Source organism: Canis lupus, chromosome 9 (genome assembly GCF_048164855.1).
Source record: "Canis lupus baileyi chromosome 9, mCanLup2.hap1, whole genome shotgun sequence".
NCBI classification, from domain to species: domain Eukaryota; kingdom Metazoa; phylum Chordata; class Mammalia; order Carnivora; family Canidae; genus Canis; species Canis lupus.
Genome location: NC_132846.1, coordinates 49,499,899 through 49,517,995, shown reverse-complemented (window position 1 = coordinate 49,517,995; position 18,097 = coordinate 49,499,899). Strand labels below are relative to the sequence as shown.

The 18,097-nt window shown below is 57.6% G+C and overlaps 1 protein-coding gene and 1 long non-coding RNA gene across 3 annotated transcripts; one reads left to right on the top strand and one right to left on the bottom strand.

The window, feature by feature from the left end:
• Positions 1 to 1,936: 1,936 nt before the first annotated feature.
• On the top strand, positions 1,937 to 17,480 carry RPS6KL1 (ribosomal protein S6 kinase like 1). The gene is made up of 11 exons (XM_072839355.1): positions 1,937 to 2,033; positions 3,284 to 3,571; positions 4,813 to 4,937; positions 5,818 to 5,910; positions 11,599 to 11,646; positions 12,007 to 12,139; positions 12,935 to 13,543; positions 13,969 to 14,058; positions 14,235 to 14,317; positions 15,591 to 15,686; positions 16,019 to 17,480. Exons 2-11 carry the CDS (start codon positions 3,307 to 3,309, stop codon positions 16,112 to 16,114), a joined length of 1,638 nt encoding a protein of 545 aa, XP_072695456.1. The 5' UTR covers positions 1,937 to 2,033; positions 3,284 to 3,306; the 3' UTR covers positions 16,115 to 17,480.
• On the bottom strand, positions 12,651 to 15,909 carry LOC140640263 (uncharacterized). Of its 2 annotated transcripts, none has more exons than XR_012036914.1 (3): positions 15,049 to 15,909; positions 14,737 to 14,896; positions 12,651 to 14,595 (listed from the first exon to the last, which is right to left on the bottom strand). It is a non-coding gene; the product is annotated as an uncharacterized lncRNA (long non-coding RNA). The 2 variants fall into 2 exon arrangements; XR_012036915.1 differs by having other exon boundaries at positions 15,407 to 15,909.
• Positions 17,481 to 18,097: the final 617 nt, after the last annotated feature.

Genomic DNA, 18,097 nt, shown 5'->3' with positions numbered 1-18,097 from the left:
AAGGAGAGAGACAATCTCAAGCAGACTCCCTGCTGAGAGTAGAGCCAAATGTGGGACTGGATCCCACCACCCTGAGATCATGACCTGAGCTGAAACCAAGTTGGATGCACTGACTGAGCCACCCAGTCACCGCTCCTCCACTTTTTTGAGAGAGAGCAAGTAAGTGGCCAGGGTTTGGCAGGGGAAGGGCAGAGGGAGAGACTTAAGCAGACTCCATACCCAGTGCAGAGCTACATTCAGAGACCCACACCAAGCTCCATTTCACCACCCTGAGATCATGGCCTGAGCCGAAATCAAGAGTTGACCACTTAACCAACTGAGCCACCCCACCACCCCAGCCAAGAGCAATTTCAGAGCAATGTTGAAGTGTCATCACAGCAGGTTCAAGAAAGAGTAGGAGAAGAGAAGCTGGAAACCGTGAGTATAGACCTCTCTTTCAAGGAGCTTTGCTGCAAACCTAGATAGAGGGAGGAGTGAGGAGTGAGGCCAAGAGTGGTTTTATTTTGTTTAGTTTTCTTGTTTTGCTTTTAAAATGGGAGAATCAGTGTTATGCTTGTATCAGATGAGAATGATCCAGTGGAAGCCAAAAATTAATGATGCTTTCTCCTTAATGATTAATTAAGGAGAGAGAGGGGAAGCTTGCTGGTGCCGTGTCCTGGAGTAGGTGATGGGTAGGGCTGATCCCAAGTGGAAGCTGGCCTTCAATGGGGCACAGACAAGTCATCTGTGGGAAGAGGTGGGGAGGCAGTATGTGGGTGCAGATCTGGCTGGTGGGCAGATAGCAAATAGAAGAGAGCTCCAGTGTTTTTTTTTTTTAACTTAAAAAAATTTTTTTTATTTATTTATGATAGTCACACACAGAGAGAGAGAGGGGCAGAGACACAGGCAGAGGGAGAAGCAGGCTCCATGCACCGGAAGCCCGACGTGGGACTCGATCCCAGGTCCCCAGGATCGGGCCCTGGCCCAAAGGCAGGCGCTAAACCGCGCCACCCAGGGATCCCCAGCTCCAGTGTTTTCAAGGAAAAGAGGAAGCACCTGTCTGACTGGGAGTGAGGACAGAGGAGGAGACATTGGGATTCAGGAAAGGGGAACCGTGTGATAAGGTATCTTAGGGGAGAGCAAGTGCGCTAAAGTCAGTATGAGTGCAGCACTGGGGTGCAGGTGAGGTCTGCATGTCCAGTTCAGATATCACTTCCTCCAGAAAACCTTCTGACCCCCGGCCCAGGTCATTCCCCTCCTTATAAGTCTCATAGGCCCTGTGGTGCTCCTTTCACACAGCTCTGACCACACCTGGAACGAAATATCAACTGTGTTCTTTAGTTCTTTAATCCCTATAGCCCTCCCTAGACGGTAAACCCCCTGAAAGACGTGAGCAGAGACTGTTCCGGCGCTGGGCCTTAGCATGTCACTCCTGCGTAGCACCGTCTCAATACAGAAGTATTACATAGTTGAATGAATGAATGAATGAATGAATGAAATAACAAATGAGAAAAGTCCCAACGGTAGCATGCACGTTTTCTAGTCAGCCTAGGTTTCCTTTTTTAAAAATAATTAATTTATTTATTTGGAGAGAGAGCCCCAGGGCGGGCAGGGGGAGGGGCAGGGGGCGGGGGAGAGAGAGTCCCAAGGAAACTCCTCGCTGAGCGCGGGGGCCCTCCCAGAACTCGATCTCAGGACCCCGAGATCATGACCTGAGCTGAAACCAAGAGGCCCAGCTCGACGGACTGAGCATCCCTGCGACCGCGGCTGGCTTATTTCCGGGGCGGGCTCTCGCGCACCCCTGGGTGATGCTGGGCACCCCCACCCCTTCCCGGGGAGCTGGGGCTTTAAGGGCCGGCAGAAACGGAGCCGGGAGCTGATTGGCGGTTTATTCTAACGCTAGAGGATGAGCTCATCCGCAGCCAATGGCCGGGGCGCGGCGGCGGAGCCCTGCACCTGGCTGGAGGCGCGGCCGCGCGGCGGGGCGCGGGGTCCGGCGGCGCCGAGGGCTGCGGCAGGTGTGGCCGCGCGGACCGGGCTCCCGGCTCGGGCAGGTACGCGCTGGGCCCGGCTCCTCCTCCGCGCCTCGGTCCTGCAGGCGCGGGCGGCCCCTCCTCCCCCCCAGCACGCTCCTCCCCGCCCCGCCCCACCGCGCGGGTGGCGCACCTCGTGCCGGGGCTCGGGGGCTGGGCGCCCCGCTTCCCTGCCCCGCGGGACCCAGCACGGGGGGTGGCCCGGGGCCCCGACTCGAGCGGCCCAGCCCCGGGCCTCGGCACCCTCCCCCCCATCACAGGCCTCCGAGCTGCTTGTCCCGGGTGGGGGGAGCAGGGAGGGTGCGGCTTCCCTCCACCCAGCATCCCGGCGGGGTTGAGCTCCCCGCCGGCTGGGGGACGTGGGTTTCCCTCCCCGCCCCACTCCCCATCCTGTCCTATCCGGTCTGTCTCTCCGCAGAGGCAGAGGTGGCCTCCTCTTGGAAGTTCAGGCCCTGCCCTTCTCCCTGGGGCCTGAGAGCACAGGTGCCACTGAGGCTGCGGCTTGGGGGGGGACGGGGGGGGGGGGCAGAGGCGGCTCTTCTTATCTTATCCTTCTTATCCTTTTGGCCACTTGTGTCACCCACTGCTCAGGGAGGAGCTGCTGTCAGGTCCTTGGACCATGTGGCCTCCTTGGGGCCCTGGCCCTGCCCTCCTTCCTCAGCCTCCATCCAGAATCTGTCACTTGGACATTTCATTTGCCCACAGGTTTAAGGCCAGGCCTTGTGCCTAATTCTCTGCTAGGCTTCTGTTGGGGCTGGGGGGCTGGGGGGGAGGGTCCTCACTTGACCTCGGCACCAATGAAGATAAAGCCGGGACAATCTCTCCTGTTCAGGGAGGTGCCATTGAGCTGAACCCTGAAGGATAAAGGAGATTTCTGTGTGAGGATTATGACCAGGAACACAGGCAGGATGGAGGGAACAGTGTGAGGAACAGCCTCGGCGTGTGGCCAACAGATGTTTACCATGTGCTAGGTACCAGTTTGTCTGTGAGATGCTGTGAAGGCAGTTCTGGGTCACAGATATCCTCCACTGTCTCCAGTGCTCAAGAAATACCTGTTGATCTGAATTTGAAATGAAAGAGCCCCAAGTATGTTGTTATTCTATTATCACCCTTTAGAAAAGGTCTGGCCCGATAGAGGGATGTTACCCACATTAGCTCTGATCCCTCCAGGCCTTGGAGGAGAGTGTTAGTCTCCCACTTTTCAGGAAATCAGGGTGTGGACGGGGTGTTGTTCCCAGCCGGGACCTCCCTAAGGTGTCTGTTTGTTTCAGGTCCCCACTGCAGCGCAGCAGCCATGAGCCTGGTGGCCTGCGAGTGCCCTCCTGGCCCTGGCCTGGAGCCTGAGCCTTGCTCCCGAGCCCGGTCCCAGGCCCGTGTGTACCTGGAGCAGATTCGCAATCTGGTGGCTCCCGGGGCCTCTGACATGACCAAGCGTGACTACCTGGTGGATGCAGCCACACAGATCCGGCTGGCCCTGGAGCGTGATGTCAGTGAGGACTACGAGGCAGCCTTCAACCACTACCAGAACGGCGTGGACGTCCTGCTGCGAGGCGTGCACGGTGAGGGTCTGGCTGGGCAGAGAGGGGAGCCGGTGGGGAAGGGGGACTTGGGGCTCCCCCCACCACATTCTCTGTCCATCTGCGCTGAGTGAACAGGGCTCTGGGCTGGCCCCGCAGTGCCTCTGTGAAGGGCGGTGATAATTGCTGGCGTTTATTGAGCAGCTCCTATATGCCAGACACTGGTCTAAGGGCTTTACCTGTATTAACTCATGGGAGCCTCACAGTAATGGGAATTACTATATATGTTGATGATGTAACATGTAGGAACTATTTTTATTCCTATTTGCCAGATGCAAAAACTGAGGTACCAGGCAGCTAAATCACTTGCTTAAGGGTCCATAGCTATCAGGGCAGATGTGAGGTTTCAACGGTTAGGGCTCTAGAGGCTGGCCCCTGACTCAGCACACTTGCCTGTCCCTAGACACTGGGCTCCTGCCCACTTGGGGCCTGCCTTACAGTGGGGGAGACTGATGAGTTGACTGATGGGTAATTACCTTAATTACCGTCTCGGGTGGGAAGAGCACTGAGGAGGAAATGAGGGGAGAAAAGAGAGAAGTTGAGGCCAGGTTGGGCCAGTATAGGGTATTTTCTAGAAGTTAGAACTTTAATCTGAGCCCTGAAGAACAATAGTAGGCGTGTTGTCCAGCCGAAGGGCTCTCTGGTGTTCCAGAGCTTGCCAGCAGCGTGTTCAGGGCAAAGGGAGGCATTTCCTCTCCAGGGGAAGGATCCCTGAGGGTGGTCAGGCTGGGGGTCGGAATTGGGCCCTGCCTCAAGCTTCCCACCCCCCTGCCAAAGAGACCCCCGACACCTGGACTTCTGACCACTTGGTGAATCCGTTCCTCTTCCAGTCTGGGTCCCCACTCTGGTCTTTTCACACAGGGTATCAGAGATGGTTAGGGGGGTGTTCTCTGGGAGCTTCTGTCTCCTTCTCTGAAAACAGACATGGAAATCTCTACACTGCTCCTTCTCAGGGTGCGATGGCAGCCAGTGGGGTGGCGGGTGCCAACCATGAAGTGCAGGAGGCTGAGGGCTGACTGCGGTTCCCAGCCTCTCCCTCCATCTCCTTTCTCCGCCCCCACCTGCCAGTCTCCCACCCAGAGGAGGGCCGGGGAACGGGTGTGGGGGCACAGCCTGCAGACCAGCCTGAGAAGTAGGCACTGCTCTCCTGTGCGGGGCAGAGGGAGCCAGAACCCCAGCCCTCCGGGGCCAGGGTGGGTCCTGGTGACGCCCTCGCCCCACAGTTGACCCCAACAAGGAGCGATGTGAGGCCGTGAAGCTGAAAATCACCAAGTACCTGCGGCGGGCGGAGGAGATCTTCACTTGCCACCTGCAGAGGACCCTGGGCGATGGAGCCAGCCCTGGCACGGTGAGGAGGCCCTGTCTGAAGGCCTGAGGGCTCTGGGGGAGATAGCTGGGGGCCCCCTCCTGCGGGCCAGAGGACTGTCACCTCCTGTCCCAGGCTGCAGGGCAGGCACTGGTACACGGTGCATGCCAGGGGCAGGGCTACCCCCCTGCCGTTCCCCTGCTGGCGTCCTCTGTCTCCCACACCATCCTCGTCCTTTCATCTTCAAACACTTAGTGAATCATCTCCAGGCCTGTCTCACACCGCTGCACAGGGTAAACACACACACACACACACACACACACACACACACACACCACCTCCAGACTCCCATGCGCAGCTCATGCACAGGCCTGATGTGCACACACTCAAAGTTTCCCACATCTGTGGAAGTTTGAATGGGTCCCAGTGAGCACAGCTGACCCGTGAAGAAGTCGGGTTTGAACTGTGTGGATCCACTTCTCGGATTTTCTTCGATAAACGCACAGCAGTGTTGTCAATGTATTTACTCTTCTGCATCTTATTAGGCTGCCTTTCCCCAAAGCAGGTGCCTGGGCCACGTGCCTCGGTCTTTGAGGTGTGTTCCCTGAAACCCACAAGTTCCTGGGTTATCTCCCCAGCCCCAGGAGCGCCTGCCTCCCATGGGTGGGGCTTTCAAGACAGGGCTTCTGAGGCTTGAGGACTCCCTGGGCCTTGGAGGAGGGTTGGCTCGGGGGGGGGGGGGGGGGGGCGCAGAGGTGGAGAGGGCTGTGTGGGCCCCTGCCAGTCAGGGCCAACTTCTATATTCCCTGGGGGCAGGAGGGAGCTCTGTGTACCCCAGTTCTGCCCATTGTGCCCCTGCTGTCCTGGCAGCTGGAGGAGGGCTGCATCCTGAGTCTGCGTGACCTGTCTCCCACCTCTGCAGGGTTTCAGCAGCCTGAGGCTCCGGCCCATTCGCACACTGAGCTCTGCTCTGGAGCAGCTGAGGGGCTGCAGGGTGGTTGGGGTCATCGAGAAGGTGAGTGATGTTTTGGTGCCGAAGGACATGGTGCATGCAAATGGTGGTGGTGGGTGGGGAGAGAGAGCAGCTCCCCCGGCTTCTGCAGAAGGGGCTGGAAAGGGGTCAGTGGGTCCAAGGCAGGGAGACCAGCTGTGTCCAGTGGTTCCCCACTCCCCCCCTCCCCCTTCCCCCCGCCAGCACACATCGGTCAGGTCCTAGAGAGGAAAGAGGGGAACTGAAGAGGCAGATGGTCCCTTGTCCACAGCCTGCAGCCCAGACAGAAAGGCCCTTCCTCAGAGATTCAAGACAGAAGCCATAGGAGAAGCAGTGCCCGGGGCACTCTGCCAGGCACACAGCACCCTGCACTCCCCCCTTTTGCCCACACACTCCCTGTGCACCCCAGGGCTGCGGCCACCCTCTCCCCACCAAGCATTGCTGAGGAGTTCCTGTGGTGGAAATGTACACCCCTCTCCAGAAGCCTGTCCTGCTCTCACAGGGGCCTCAGCAGCTCTGCCCCTTTCCTCCTGCCCCCCTCCACATCCTGACCCCATCTGAGGCCCTTTCCCTTAATTTGGGGCAGGCAGGAAGATGGGAGCCGACATCGCAGCCTGTACGTGGCACACTCATTAGGGGGAGTCAGATGGATAGACACTTGGGTCAAATGAGACCTGAACCTGTAGCCTTCGATCACCCTCTGCCCCAACCCAGGCAGCACCTGGGTAATTGCTAAAGTGGTTCTTTCTCAGGCCTGCTGTTCATCAGAATCACCTGGGGGGCTTCCTAAAAAGAGACGCCTGGGCCCCACCCCAGGCCTGTTGAGTCAGAATTTCCAGGGTCAAGCCCAGGCATCTGTAATTTAAACACTCATCGGGGGATTTTGCAGAGCCTGGGAGCCCACAGAGGATGGCTGCTCGGTGCACGGTGCGGCCACAGCAACCCCATCACCTCCCCGTTGGTTTTCCTCGGCTGTAAGTGGGATAAGAATCCACCCTCCCGCCCCTGAAGGGGGCATGTGGGAACTAAAGTGAAATAATTTTTGGGAAAGGCCTGGCACACGCTGAAACATTTGATACGTGTTTGATGGCTCTAAATGCTAGTGACAAGAGCGAGCCGGAGGGAGGCGTGCGGGCTTCCCGTCCCCCAGCCGCGCTCCAGCTGCTTCCCCGGGTCCCTGGAACAGGCCCCAGTCTGTCAGCCAAGGCCCGGCCAGCTTCCATCTGCCTTCCCTCCAACTACACTAGTCTGCGTGGCCGCAGCCCAGCACAACGGCTCCGACTGCCAGGCCGGGAGGTGACCGCCACCGCCTTCTCGTCACCGGGGACCCCCGCTGCACTGTAGGTGTTGTGGAGAGAAGGGCTCCAGGTCAAACAAGCGTGGGTTAAAGTGACACGACGCTGCCTTTTTAATTATTCCAGTTTGCAGAGCTCTCAGGATGCAAACGTATACCATGAGTTTCCGAGAAGGAGGTCTCTAGTACAATTTCCCGAATTTGTTTGACCCCAGGACACGCATATGCAAAGGATTTTCAGAATCTAGTATTCTGAGGCCTGTGCACGTGGAAATGCCTTAATGCCTTAATGTATAAGGCCAAGCCCAACCGTTCTGTCTTGAAATTGTCTTTCTTTGCATTTTTACCCTTTCTTGGGCACTGAGCTTACCTCCCCCATCGCCCGCCCCCCCCCCTGAGATCTAGCTTCCTTTTCTTGTGTCATTTCCAAGTCGGGACACCATCTTCCACAAATAAGGAGAGGTGGTAGGGCCACTGGGCCAGGTCCCCGCAGCCAGGCCTGGATGTGCTGTGGGTGTGGTCAGTCCTACAGCCGTGGCCGGGCACATCCTGGCAGGAGGGCCAGCTGCCCAGGGCCCATGGAGGGGCAGAGGGCCTGCTCAGGAAGCCAGGAGCGCCCTCCAGAGATGCCCAGTTGTCAGGTTAGCTGGTCTGGGACGGGGATTCCTAGGGGCTAAAGAGGTACTGGCAAGGGATAGGGGGCTGCGGGGAACTGTGGGTCGGGTCAGGGACTAGATAGGCCTCTGGCTACAATACCCAGGGGTTTGTTCTCGGGGAGCATGGGAGGGCCTGAGAGATAACACCACGTGTTTGCTGAGCCTCATGTAGGAGCCAGGGATGGGGAAGAAAATGAAGGCCATCCAAGTTACTTCTTGTTTTTTGGCTCACCCCAGGGGTGTTTTTTAAAATGATCATTACTTACCAACATTTAAAAATTGGCAGGTTTCGTATAGAAATCCAGATTTCCTGCTTCTCCTGTAAGATTGGAAGATCTGGAAATGCTGGCTCACATTCTCCAGTAGCAGCCAGGAGTAGGGGAGTGGGGGTGCTGTCCGTTTCCATGGGACACCAGTCCTCTGGTTTGCTCCTGCCCCTGCCCTGCCCCCTTGGTTCACATCCCAGGCCCCTGTGGGGCGTGGGGTTTGGGAATCTGTTTGGAACTTTTGGATTTGTTTGCTCCATGAGAGTCCTCCTGGGATTTTGATACTTTGGGCATTACTTAAAGGAAGGGTTAATGTGTCTCACCAAAGCTTTCATTGTTCCATGTCTCAAGAACTCAGTGGGTATCTTAAAAAAAAAAAAAAAAAAAAAAGTTCCCTTTATAAAAAGATGCAAAGGGGGCGCCCAGAACTACCTTCCACCCTCCAAATGGCAACACTCACCTGACATTAGTAAGGCACATTCTCATTTGCAAAACTGTTGCATTAAACCCTCTAGGTGGCCCTGGGGGAAAAAGCACTATCCTGCACAGCCCCATCCAGGAAGGTGCCACAGAAGACTATATAGAAGTTCAAATTAGTTAAAATGAAATATTCTGCTTCTCATTCATACCAACCACATTTCAAAGGCTTGATAACTTTTCATATGGTTAATGGCTTCTGTATTGGAGAGTGTAGCTATCTTTTTTTCATATTCTATTGGACAGTACTGCATTTTATTTTTTAAAATATTTATTTGAGAGAGAGCTTGCTTGCAGGGGTGGGGGCAAGGGACAAAGGGAGAGAGGAGAGAGAAAGAGAGAGAAACCCAAGTGGACTCCGCACTGAGCACAAAGCCCAATTCTGGGGGCTCTGTCTCATGACCCCGAGATTGTGACTTGAGCCAAAACCAAGAGTCGGACACTCAACTGACTGTGCCCCCCAGGGGCCCTGGACAGTGCTGCGTATTAATAATTATCTTAGGGATCCATGGGTGGCTCAGCGGTTTAGCGTGTGCCTTCAGCCCAGGGCGTGATCCTGGAGACCTGAGATCGAGTCCCACGTTGGGCTCTCTGCATGGAGCCTGCTTCTCCCTCTGCCTGTGTCTCTGCTTCTCTCTATCTCTCAGGAATAAATAAAATCTTAAAAAAAAATTGTCTTACAGAGAATGGAACGGAGGTTCATAAGGTCAAGTGACTAGCTAGTGCTCTGTCCCCAGTTAAACTGAGCAAAAGAGGAAGGGGATTTTTTTTTATTTGCTTGCTTTAAGGGGAAAAATGCTCCCTCTGCTTTTGAAATCGGAAAGAGAAAGGAGTTGAAACAACATCTATATATTCCCCACCATCCTACCTAGCTCCAAGATAATGGCTATTAATGTACTGGTTTAATTCTTTCTAGTTAGGGATGTGTGTGCATGCGTGTATTAAATATACGTATATATTTAAACACACTCATTCCAGAATACTGATCAAGTTTTATATCTGGCTCTCCCCAGCCATCACTGCTGGCTTTTTGGACTCTGTATGAGCGGACCTTTGCCAGGACAAGGTGGTAGGGAATCCCACTTGGCAAGCGACAGTCGGGACTTATCCAGGGTGTCAGTACTTGTGGGAAACTTGATTCTCTTAAATGACCCCAGAGTTTTCTTCCTTGGTTTTTCAGACATTGCACAAATTTGGTCAAGGAGCTGGGGCCAGGCTGGGATCCATCTCTGGCTGTTGGAGGAGAGACCTCTGGCGGTCGGAAGGCATGCATCTCTGCTGCCTCAGGAAGGGCACTGGTGATGGGGGCACTGAGGTCCACGGTGGAGGGCAGCGCCCCCGGTCACCGGGCTGTGCCCCCCTTGCAGTTAGGTCTCCAGGGCTTGGGGATCAGCCCTGCCTGGATTCCAATCCTGGTCCCACCACCATTTAGCAGCGGGACTATTGGTAACATCACATCTCTGAATCTCAACTTCCTCATCACTAAAATGGGTCACTAATAATGCTCACGTGGTAGGGCTGTGGGGGCTACAGTGAGACAATCCCTCTAAAGCACCTAGCACAGAAGAAGAGCTCTGTAGCCAGCATGGGGTCCCCCGATGACAGTGTCAGGGACAGTCAGAACAGGTTACTGAGGGTGTCTTATGTGGCTGCTGTGATGGGGTCCTCCTCCTGACCCACAGGAGCTATGATGTGACCCCATTTTGCAGTTGAACAAGAGAGGCGGTGTGATGTGGCAGGTGGGAAAACTAGCATTCTCCTGGCCTTTATAGAAGCAAAGAGCTTTTCTGGTTTTTATTTTGTTTTGTTTTAAAGAGTTTATTCATGAGAGACACAGAGAGAGGCAGAGTCATAGGCAGAGGGAGAAGCAGGCTCCCTGTGCAGAGCCCGATATGGAACTTGATCCCGGGACCCCTGGATCACACCCTGAGCCAAAGGCAGACACTCAACTGCCGAGCCACCCAGGTCTCCCTAGGGCCTTTCTATTTATGGCCTCAACAAATCAGTAATGTAATTTGTAATTCCTGTTTCATAGATGAGAACATTCACTTGCCCAGGATTTAAACTCATTGCCCCTTTGCCACCCCAATCCTCGGATGCAGCCTTTGTGATGGCCTGGTGGCCTGACCTCACCTCAGGGTGAGGCAGTGTCTGCAGGGCAGGCGGGCAGCCGAGGAGTCACAACAGCAGGGTGGTGGGCTTGCCCCCATCTGCCCCTCACCTGGCCAAACCTCCTGCGTTCCTGCCCCAGCTGCCCCTGCACTCTCCTGTGGCTGGGGCCCACCCCTGCCCGTCACAGAGATGAGTCAGGGACTCAACTTCAAACAAGGCCCTGACCCAGGGGTTGGCAGGGTGCTGCCTCAAACCAGAAGCCACAGGAGAAGAGGGCTGCTCTCCCAAGACAGCCTCCAGAGAGGGGGGTGGGCAGGCAGGGGAAGGGACCCGAAGGAGCATGCCAAGCCCGTGTGTTCCCGGGTACGGCTCGGCCTGTGGGTGACCTTGGGCCGCACTCTCAGAGCCTCAGCTGCTTCATCTGTAAAATATGTGATCAGAAGAGGTGACTGGCTCCAAGGTCCCGCCCAGCCGTGACACCCGCAAGCCTGCAAGATGGGCCACTCGCCGTGCATGTATGAGGCACCTACAACATCCCTCACTGTGTGGGACTCTGGGAACACGGGGCTCCCTGCCCTCATGTTGCTTATAGCCAAGTGGGCAGACAGGAAACGGGACGCTGTGCCAGCGCTCCCTAAGGGAGAGCCCAGAGAGCACTGGGGACAGATTCAGGCTCCCAGGCTGACCTGAGGGTTGGCACCTGCGCTAATCCTGCCGGTCTGACAAAGGTGGATGAGCAGGACAGGATCGATGCCGGCTTGGTGGGGGCCAGGGGCGCGGTCTGTACCACTACAGCCTGCCCTGGAGTGAGTTGGCCTCAGTGGGGGGGCCTGGGGGGCTGGGGCTTGGGTCATGGGGCCCCAGAAACTAGCACCTGCCTTGACCGGTGCCTCCTGGATCTTGGCAGGTGCAGCTGGTCCAGGACCCAGCAACCGGAGGGACCTTCGTGGTGAAGGCAGGTGCCACCTAGTCCCCTGCCACTCTGCATTCCCCCTGGGAAACCTCCCCTGTGGGGAACCTCCTACCCCACGCTCCCTCCAAATCTAGAAGCTGCTTGGTCTGCCCCTGAGCATGTCCCCTGCCTCCCAGACAAACGCCTGTCCTGTCTCACCCTTATTTTGGAGGGTGGGGGGCCTAGATTCCATGGTGGAATTGAGGGTGGGGGCCAGGTCGGGAATTGGGGGAGGCGGTTGCTACTCAGGGGTGGCATCTACCCCTTGTCATCTCTTTGTGCTGAGAGCCAGGCTAGGACACCCCCTGGCAGGGCACCCTCTCTCTGGTCTGGCCCCAGCTGACCTGCCTGCCCTGCCCCCAGAGCCTTTCCAGGTGTCATGTGGCGAACCGGGAGCGGCTGACCATCATCCCGCATGGCGTCCCCTACATGACCAAGCTGCTTCGGTACTTCGTGAGTGAGGATTCTATCTTCCTGCAGCTGGAGCACGTGCAAGGTGAGGGGACTTCGGGGCCCTGAGCTCCTCAGGCCTTTGGCGTGTCCTCTTTCATCTCCTTAAAATGCCAAGCACGAGGAGGGGGTAACTTGCATCAGATGTGCAGCCCCGGCCAGGGGACCCAGGCGCGCTGGGAGCGGATGGCAGGATCAGGCTGTGGCCTCTGTGAGGTGCTGGCAGGGGGCAGGGAACACCTTGAGTGGGAGGCTCACGGCCTGGGCAGTGAGGGAGTTGGTGCAGATGTACCCTTTGTCACCATTTCCTCCAGTCTCGGTCTTCACTTTTCTAGTCTGTGCCCATTCTTTGGAGTGGCCAAGTGGGATAGTGGTGCCTGAAGCCATGAGGACAGCAATGGGGTCATGGCACAGATATTTATCGATCACCCTATTATAACGATTTTTTTTTTTTAAAATGAAGGACACATGGATCATGACATATGGTCATTGCAGGTCCCTGCCTGGCCTTCTTTTATTTTTTTTACTTAAGTTTTATTATACTGTTCTCCCTAAAAAAAAAAAAGAAAAGAAAAGAAAGTAGAAAGTGTAATATATTGAGCACTGGGGAACCTACCACCCAAACCAAGGACAGGAGTGATAATTTACAACTACCTTGGGGTTAAGCCCCTATTTTGTGCCAGCTTGTGAGGCAGGGTCCCCTCTGGGTGAGTCAGAGGGACAGCAGAGGGCATTCCAGGCTGAGGAGGGAGGGGGCACAGGTGAGGACATGAGGGGAGGCAGGAGTTGGGGACCTGGTGTCCACACTCTTCCTCTCCCCTGCCCCCCCTGCATGGCCCAGGAGGCACTCTCTGGTCCCACCTGCTCTCCCAGAAGCACCCCCAACAACCTGGGCTCAGGTCTGGCTCCACCCCAGAAAGGACGAAGTCTTCACTCAACTCACCCCTCGGCCTCCAGACCCCAGCGCTGCTCCCCCTGGGCCCCACCCACCTGCAGGACAGGATCCTTCTGGAGCCTCCACGGACTTCTCGGAGTCTTTCCCCAGCCAGGGAGGCCCCATCCATCACTCCATGGAGAGAGACCGAAGGTGACCCCTCGGCCAGGACCCATACCTCCTGCCCCTCGGACCTTCTGAAGGCCCCAGGTGGCCGCCTGCACCTCCAAACTGGGCGAGGACCTGGCCAGAGCTCGGACATGAGGCCCTCTTGGGGGCTCCCTTGGGTTCATCAGGGGGCTGTCCGGGTGCTGGGGGCCTGTGGCCGAGGCCGAAGCCAGAGCCGCCCCTTAGCAGATCGGGCCAGCCCGGGGTGCGGCAGGGGTGCCTGGTGTGTGAAGGAAGAGCAGGTGAAGCGGTGGGCTGCCGAGATGCTGGTGGCCCTGGAAGCACTGCACGAGCAGGGGGTGCTGTGCCGAGACCTCAATCCCCGGAACCTGCTTTTGGACCAGGCAGGTAGGTGCCTAGGCCGGGGCGCAGGGATTAGGCCGCCCTCACCCCACCTCTCACACGGGGCCCCCAAAGCCTCCAACCCAGCATGAGAGGGCCCCAAGGTCAAGGGGACCTCGGAAGCTATCTGCCCCCTCTGCCTCCCCCCGGCCTTTTCATGCAGGACTCCACACAGTCTGGTTGGCCAAGGTCGAGCCTGGAAAACCAGCCCTCCCCTCCTCACCCCGAGTCCAGGGCGGCAGCTCCCAGGAATACCTGGTTGTCTCTGAGCCTCAGGGGACCAGGCCTGAGGGTGGCTGTGCCCAGTGTGGCCGCTGGCTCCTGCTCTGTGACTTGTGGGGGGAGGCTCTGGTCCGTCATCACCTGCTCAGTGATGACGGACCACGATTTTTGTTCACCTTTATTCCTCCCTGCGTGCACTGGATGAGAAGGTCACATCCGGCTCACGTATTTTGGCCAGTGGTCAGAGGTGGAGCCTCACTGCTGCAGGGAGGCTTTGGACAATCTCTACAGCGCCCCAGGCAAGAAGGGAGCGGGGATGGCGGGGGGGCGGTGTCTAGATCTTGGGTGCCTCTGTGGGTTGAGCTGGGGGGCACTGAGGGTGACAGAGGGAAGGGGCCACGTCTGGGTAGGACGAGTAGAGTGGAGACCAGCCCTCCTGGGTGAGGCTGGGACGTGTGTGTTCTTATTCCCACAGAGGTGGGGGGGATCTCTGAGCTGACGGAGGCCTGTGACTGGTGGAGCTTTGGGTCTCTGCTGTATGAAATGCTGACTGGAACTGTGAGTAGCTGGGCCGGGTGTGGAGCTCCGTGGGTGTCACTGAGCGCAGGATGGGCTCGGCTTAGTCCAACCAGCCAGTGTAGGGGCTGAGGCCACCTGGTTCTCTAAGACCTGGCTGTCCCCACCCCCCAACTGCCCCCACAGGCCATGAGAGACCTGGGAGGCCACTCACCCAGGTCACGGATACACGGAGCACCCCTGCCACACTAGTGGCTGTAACAAGTGACTCTGTCGGCTTGGGTAAATGAGAGTTGAGTTGGGATAGTCAGGGAAGGTTTCTGGAAGAGAACACATGGGTGCAGGGCTGGAGGGAGGATGGAATTTGACACAACTCTTCTTCCCAGGAAGGCTCCTGAATCATCATCCCCCAAGCTCTTCCCACTGCTCGTTCCCCCACCCACACACATCTGGGCTGTAACCTCCAGATTTTGGCTGAAGGACGGGAGAGGGCCTCCATCCTGGCCGGCAGCTGCCCTGTCCAGCCGGGCTCAGCCGAGGGCTCAGAGCTGCCCCTGCAGGCAGTCCTGCTGGGGGCGGCGGCCTCCGCCCTCTGTGTCCTCCATGAGCTCAGCACCACACCTGGGGCAGGGAGGGAAAGGCCAGACCACAGTTGGGCAGGAAGTGACTGAAGTGTGGCCTGCCATCTGTCCAGGCGCCCTCTTGTCATTGTCCCATAGCTGGGGCCTCTGATGCTCCTGGCTGTAAACAGCCCCCAAGAGTGGGGTTCTCACTGCCTCCCACCGCTTCTCTAGCCCAGGGCTCCTGGCCTTCCTCCTGGTTGCCTCTTGGGGCTCTGACCCCCAAAAGGCCTCTCTGCGCCCCAGGGCTGCACCGTCCTGGGGCGCAGGGAGGTCTTGCCGTGGCCCTGATGGTGGCATACTGTGGCCTGCTGTGCACATCTTCTTTCTGTAAGGAGACAAGGGCCAGTGCTGTTCCTGGTAGAGTGCCTGCCCCGAATGCAACCCAAGATCGATGCTTCTGGCAAGCTGGGAGCCAGGGGGACCTGGGTTCAAACCCTGAACTCCACATAAATCTCTCTACCTCCCCGAGCCTGCTTCTTACCTTTAAATTAAGGATACTAGGACTTACTCTGATGGCTGTTGTGGAAATTATGGATCAGAGATGTCGGGCATCTCCCACTGCCTGGTGTGCAGTAGCTCCAAAGCAAACGGCAACCATCATCCCCATCGGAGGGGACGTGGGGGGGTAAGCAAATCTTGGCTGCCACTGGAGCGTACACATTCCCGGAGTTGCCCCCTCCATGTCTTCCCAGGCACTGTCGCAGAGCCACCCCTCGGGAATCCAGCCCCATACCCAGCTCCAGCTGCCTGAATGGCTCAGTCACCCAGCGGCCTCTCTGCTGACTGAGGTGAGCTACAGCTGGCCTTGGGGAGGTGGCTTCTTGGCCCAAGGGTGGGTGCTGGGAGGGCACAGCCCTGGTGTGAACGGCAGCCCCACATGCTGGATGTCTGATGCCAGGTGCAGGAGGGTGATGGGGACAACAGATCTGTATATGCTGGTGGCCAAACAACACAAGTCCCCCAGGGTACCACTGGGAGTTCCGAGGGCCAGACGGCTGGGAGTGGTGACTAGGGACACCCCCCCCCCCCCCCCCCCCCCCCCGCCACCATCCCCTAGGCAGCCCATGCCTCTGCGAAGGGGCTGGGAAGGCCTGCTAAGCCCTCCGGGCTTTTTCCACAGCTGCTGCAGTTTGATCCTGCCCGGCGCCTGGGTGTCAACAAGCTCAAGGCCCACCCCTTTTTCAGCACTACCCAGTGGAGCAAACTGGTGGGGTAAGAGAGGGCAGAGTGGGTCGTGGAAGCTGCTGGACTGGTCTGGATCTCTTTCCCCTCTGCCTGCCACCCAGAGCTGGCCCTCTAATCAGTGACCCTCAGACAAAGAAGCCAGGGCAGCTGCCCTTCCTGCTCAGCGCCATTCCTGGGCACCATCGTCCCCCTCGCCACCGCCCAGAAGGGCCTGGGCGTCCCCCAGCCGGCTCTGCAGACCCTCTCTGGTCATTGCTGAGGGGGAGGGACCGGGAGCTCACCCGCCGGGCAGCTCGAACCCTCGGCCCATCCATCCTCCACCCGCCAGTCAGCAGCTCCCTCTACCTTGGCTGCAGACCCGCCGTGCTGCAGGGTGCCTTCCGCAGCACTGGCTCCGAGCTCCTGACCGCCTGCTCAGTGGGCTGCAAGGTTTCCTGACTCACTAGCTGCCACGCGCCCGCTTGGGACAGCTCTCTGGAGACTCATCTCAGGATACTGGTCCACTGGCTCAGTGGGCCCCAACCAGGGCTGCCCCGCCTGCTCATCCTAGCTGGCAACGAGCGGGCCTCTCTGGCTCCCAGGCTACTCCTGTGGGGGGTGGGGAGGCTGGGGAAGCAGGAATGTCACGGGCATGAGGTGAGCTGGGGGACAGGATGAGCCACTCCCCTCCCTCCATGCCCCCTTGTGAGTTCAGACTTTGAAGAACCAAAGGCAGGCAGGAGAGGAAAAGGGGGTGGGGGGGGAAGCATGGCTCTGCCACGGAGTCCTTTTGAAAACTGAATAAAGAGCTCCCTTCCCCAGCTAGCCCACCAGTGTGGAGAGGGGGCCCTGCCCGTGGGCCTGAGTGGGGACCACAGTGCTGCAGCCTCCAGGCTGAAGCCACTACCACACTTCGTGCCCATTAGGACTCCCTTCTCTCTTCTTGGGCGTTTGTCCTGTTTACCATTTTGCATTTTCGTCGTGAGGGTCCACCTCAGCTCACCGTCCACTGTGACTTCACAAAACACATGGAATGATTGCCTAAGCTTTTAGCCAGAAGCAAAATATTTCTGGTCCCTGAAGAGCTGGGGTAAGTAGTTACCCCAAAGACAGTCCCCTCCCCAGGTTGGGGGCCATCTTATTCCTCTCGGTGCTCACCCTGTCACTGGGGTGTGGCCCCTAGGACACATTTCCACCAGACCTCTGCCCCCAACTCCCTGGTTCCAGTGTGTCCCCACCAACACCAGGTGGCGCCTCTGACAGCTCCAGTCGGGCTGCAAAGGCCCAAGGCTAAGTCTAGGGGTAGGGAGCGCTCCTGCAGAGGGCACCTGGGAAGCACAGCCTGTGTGCATTTTCCCTGGGGCTTGTCCATACCGCCCCCCCCACCCCCTTACCCCCCAATAAAGTCTGCTGCTGCCTATGGTGTCCTGGCCTCCTGAATGCAACGAGCAGCCCTGCCAAAAGGGAGAGCGGAGGGCTCCCCCAGAGAAGCTCCAGGACAGTAGAGAGCTTGGAGTCCACCAGAAGGTAGGAGGTGGGGCTGGTGAAGGGCCTGCCAGCCTGTGCCCTGCAGAGAAGCTTTGAACTGAGGAAGCGATGGCATGTAGGGGGCACTGGGATCTGTGGGAAATACAAGTAGCAAAAGAAGTCTTAAAAGACGGTCAGGTACCTGGGAGAAGGGGGTGGGGGAGACAGGACACTAGTCTTAATCCTCAGTGACCCCAGAGATGGGTGGTGGCTCCCATTAAAGACACTACCGATAGGACCTGGTCAGAGCCTAGTGGAACCTGTCTGCAAGTCTGGTCCTTTGGCTACACAGTCACCCTGGACTGCTTCCAACCACTGCCACATGAAGTGTGACTTGCTTCTGGAACTTCTGGGCCTCATCCGTGCAAGATTTGCACACTTGCGGCTTTGCTGGGCTCTGAGTTCTGAAAACTGTTGTCCCCACCCTTATGGGGCTAATACCTCCTTTGTAGGTTTACTAGAGCTTCTAGCACCAAGCCCAGGACAGGTTAATTCTATAATTTGGCCT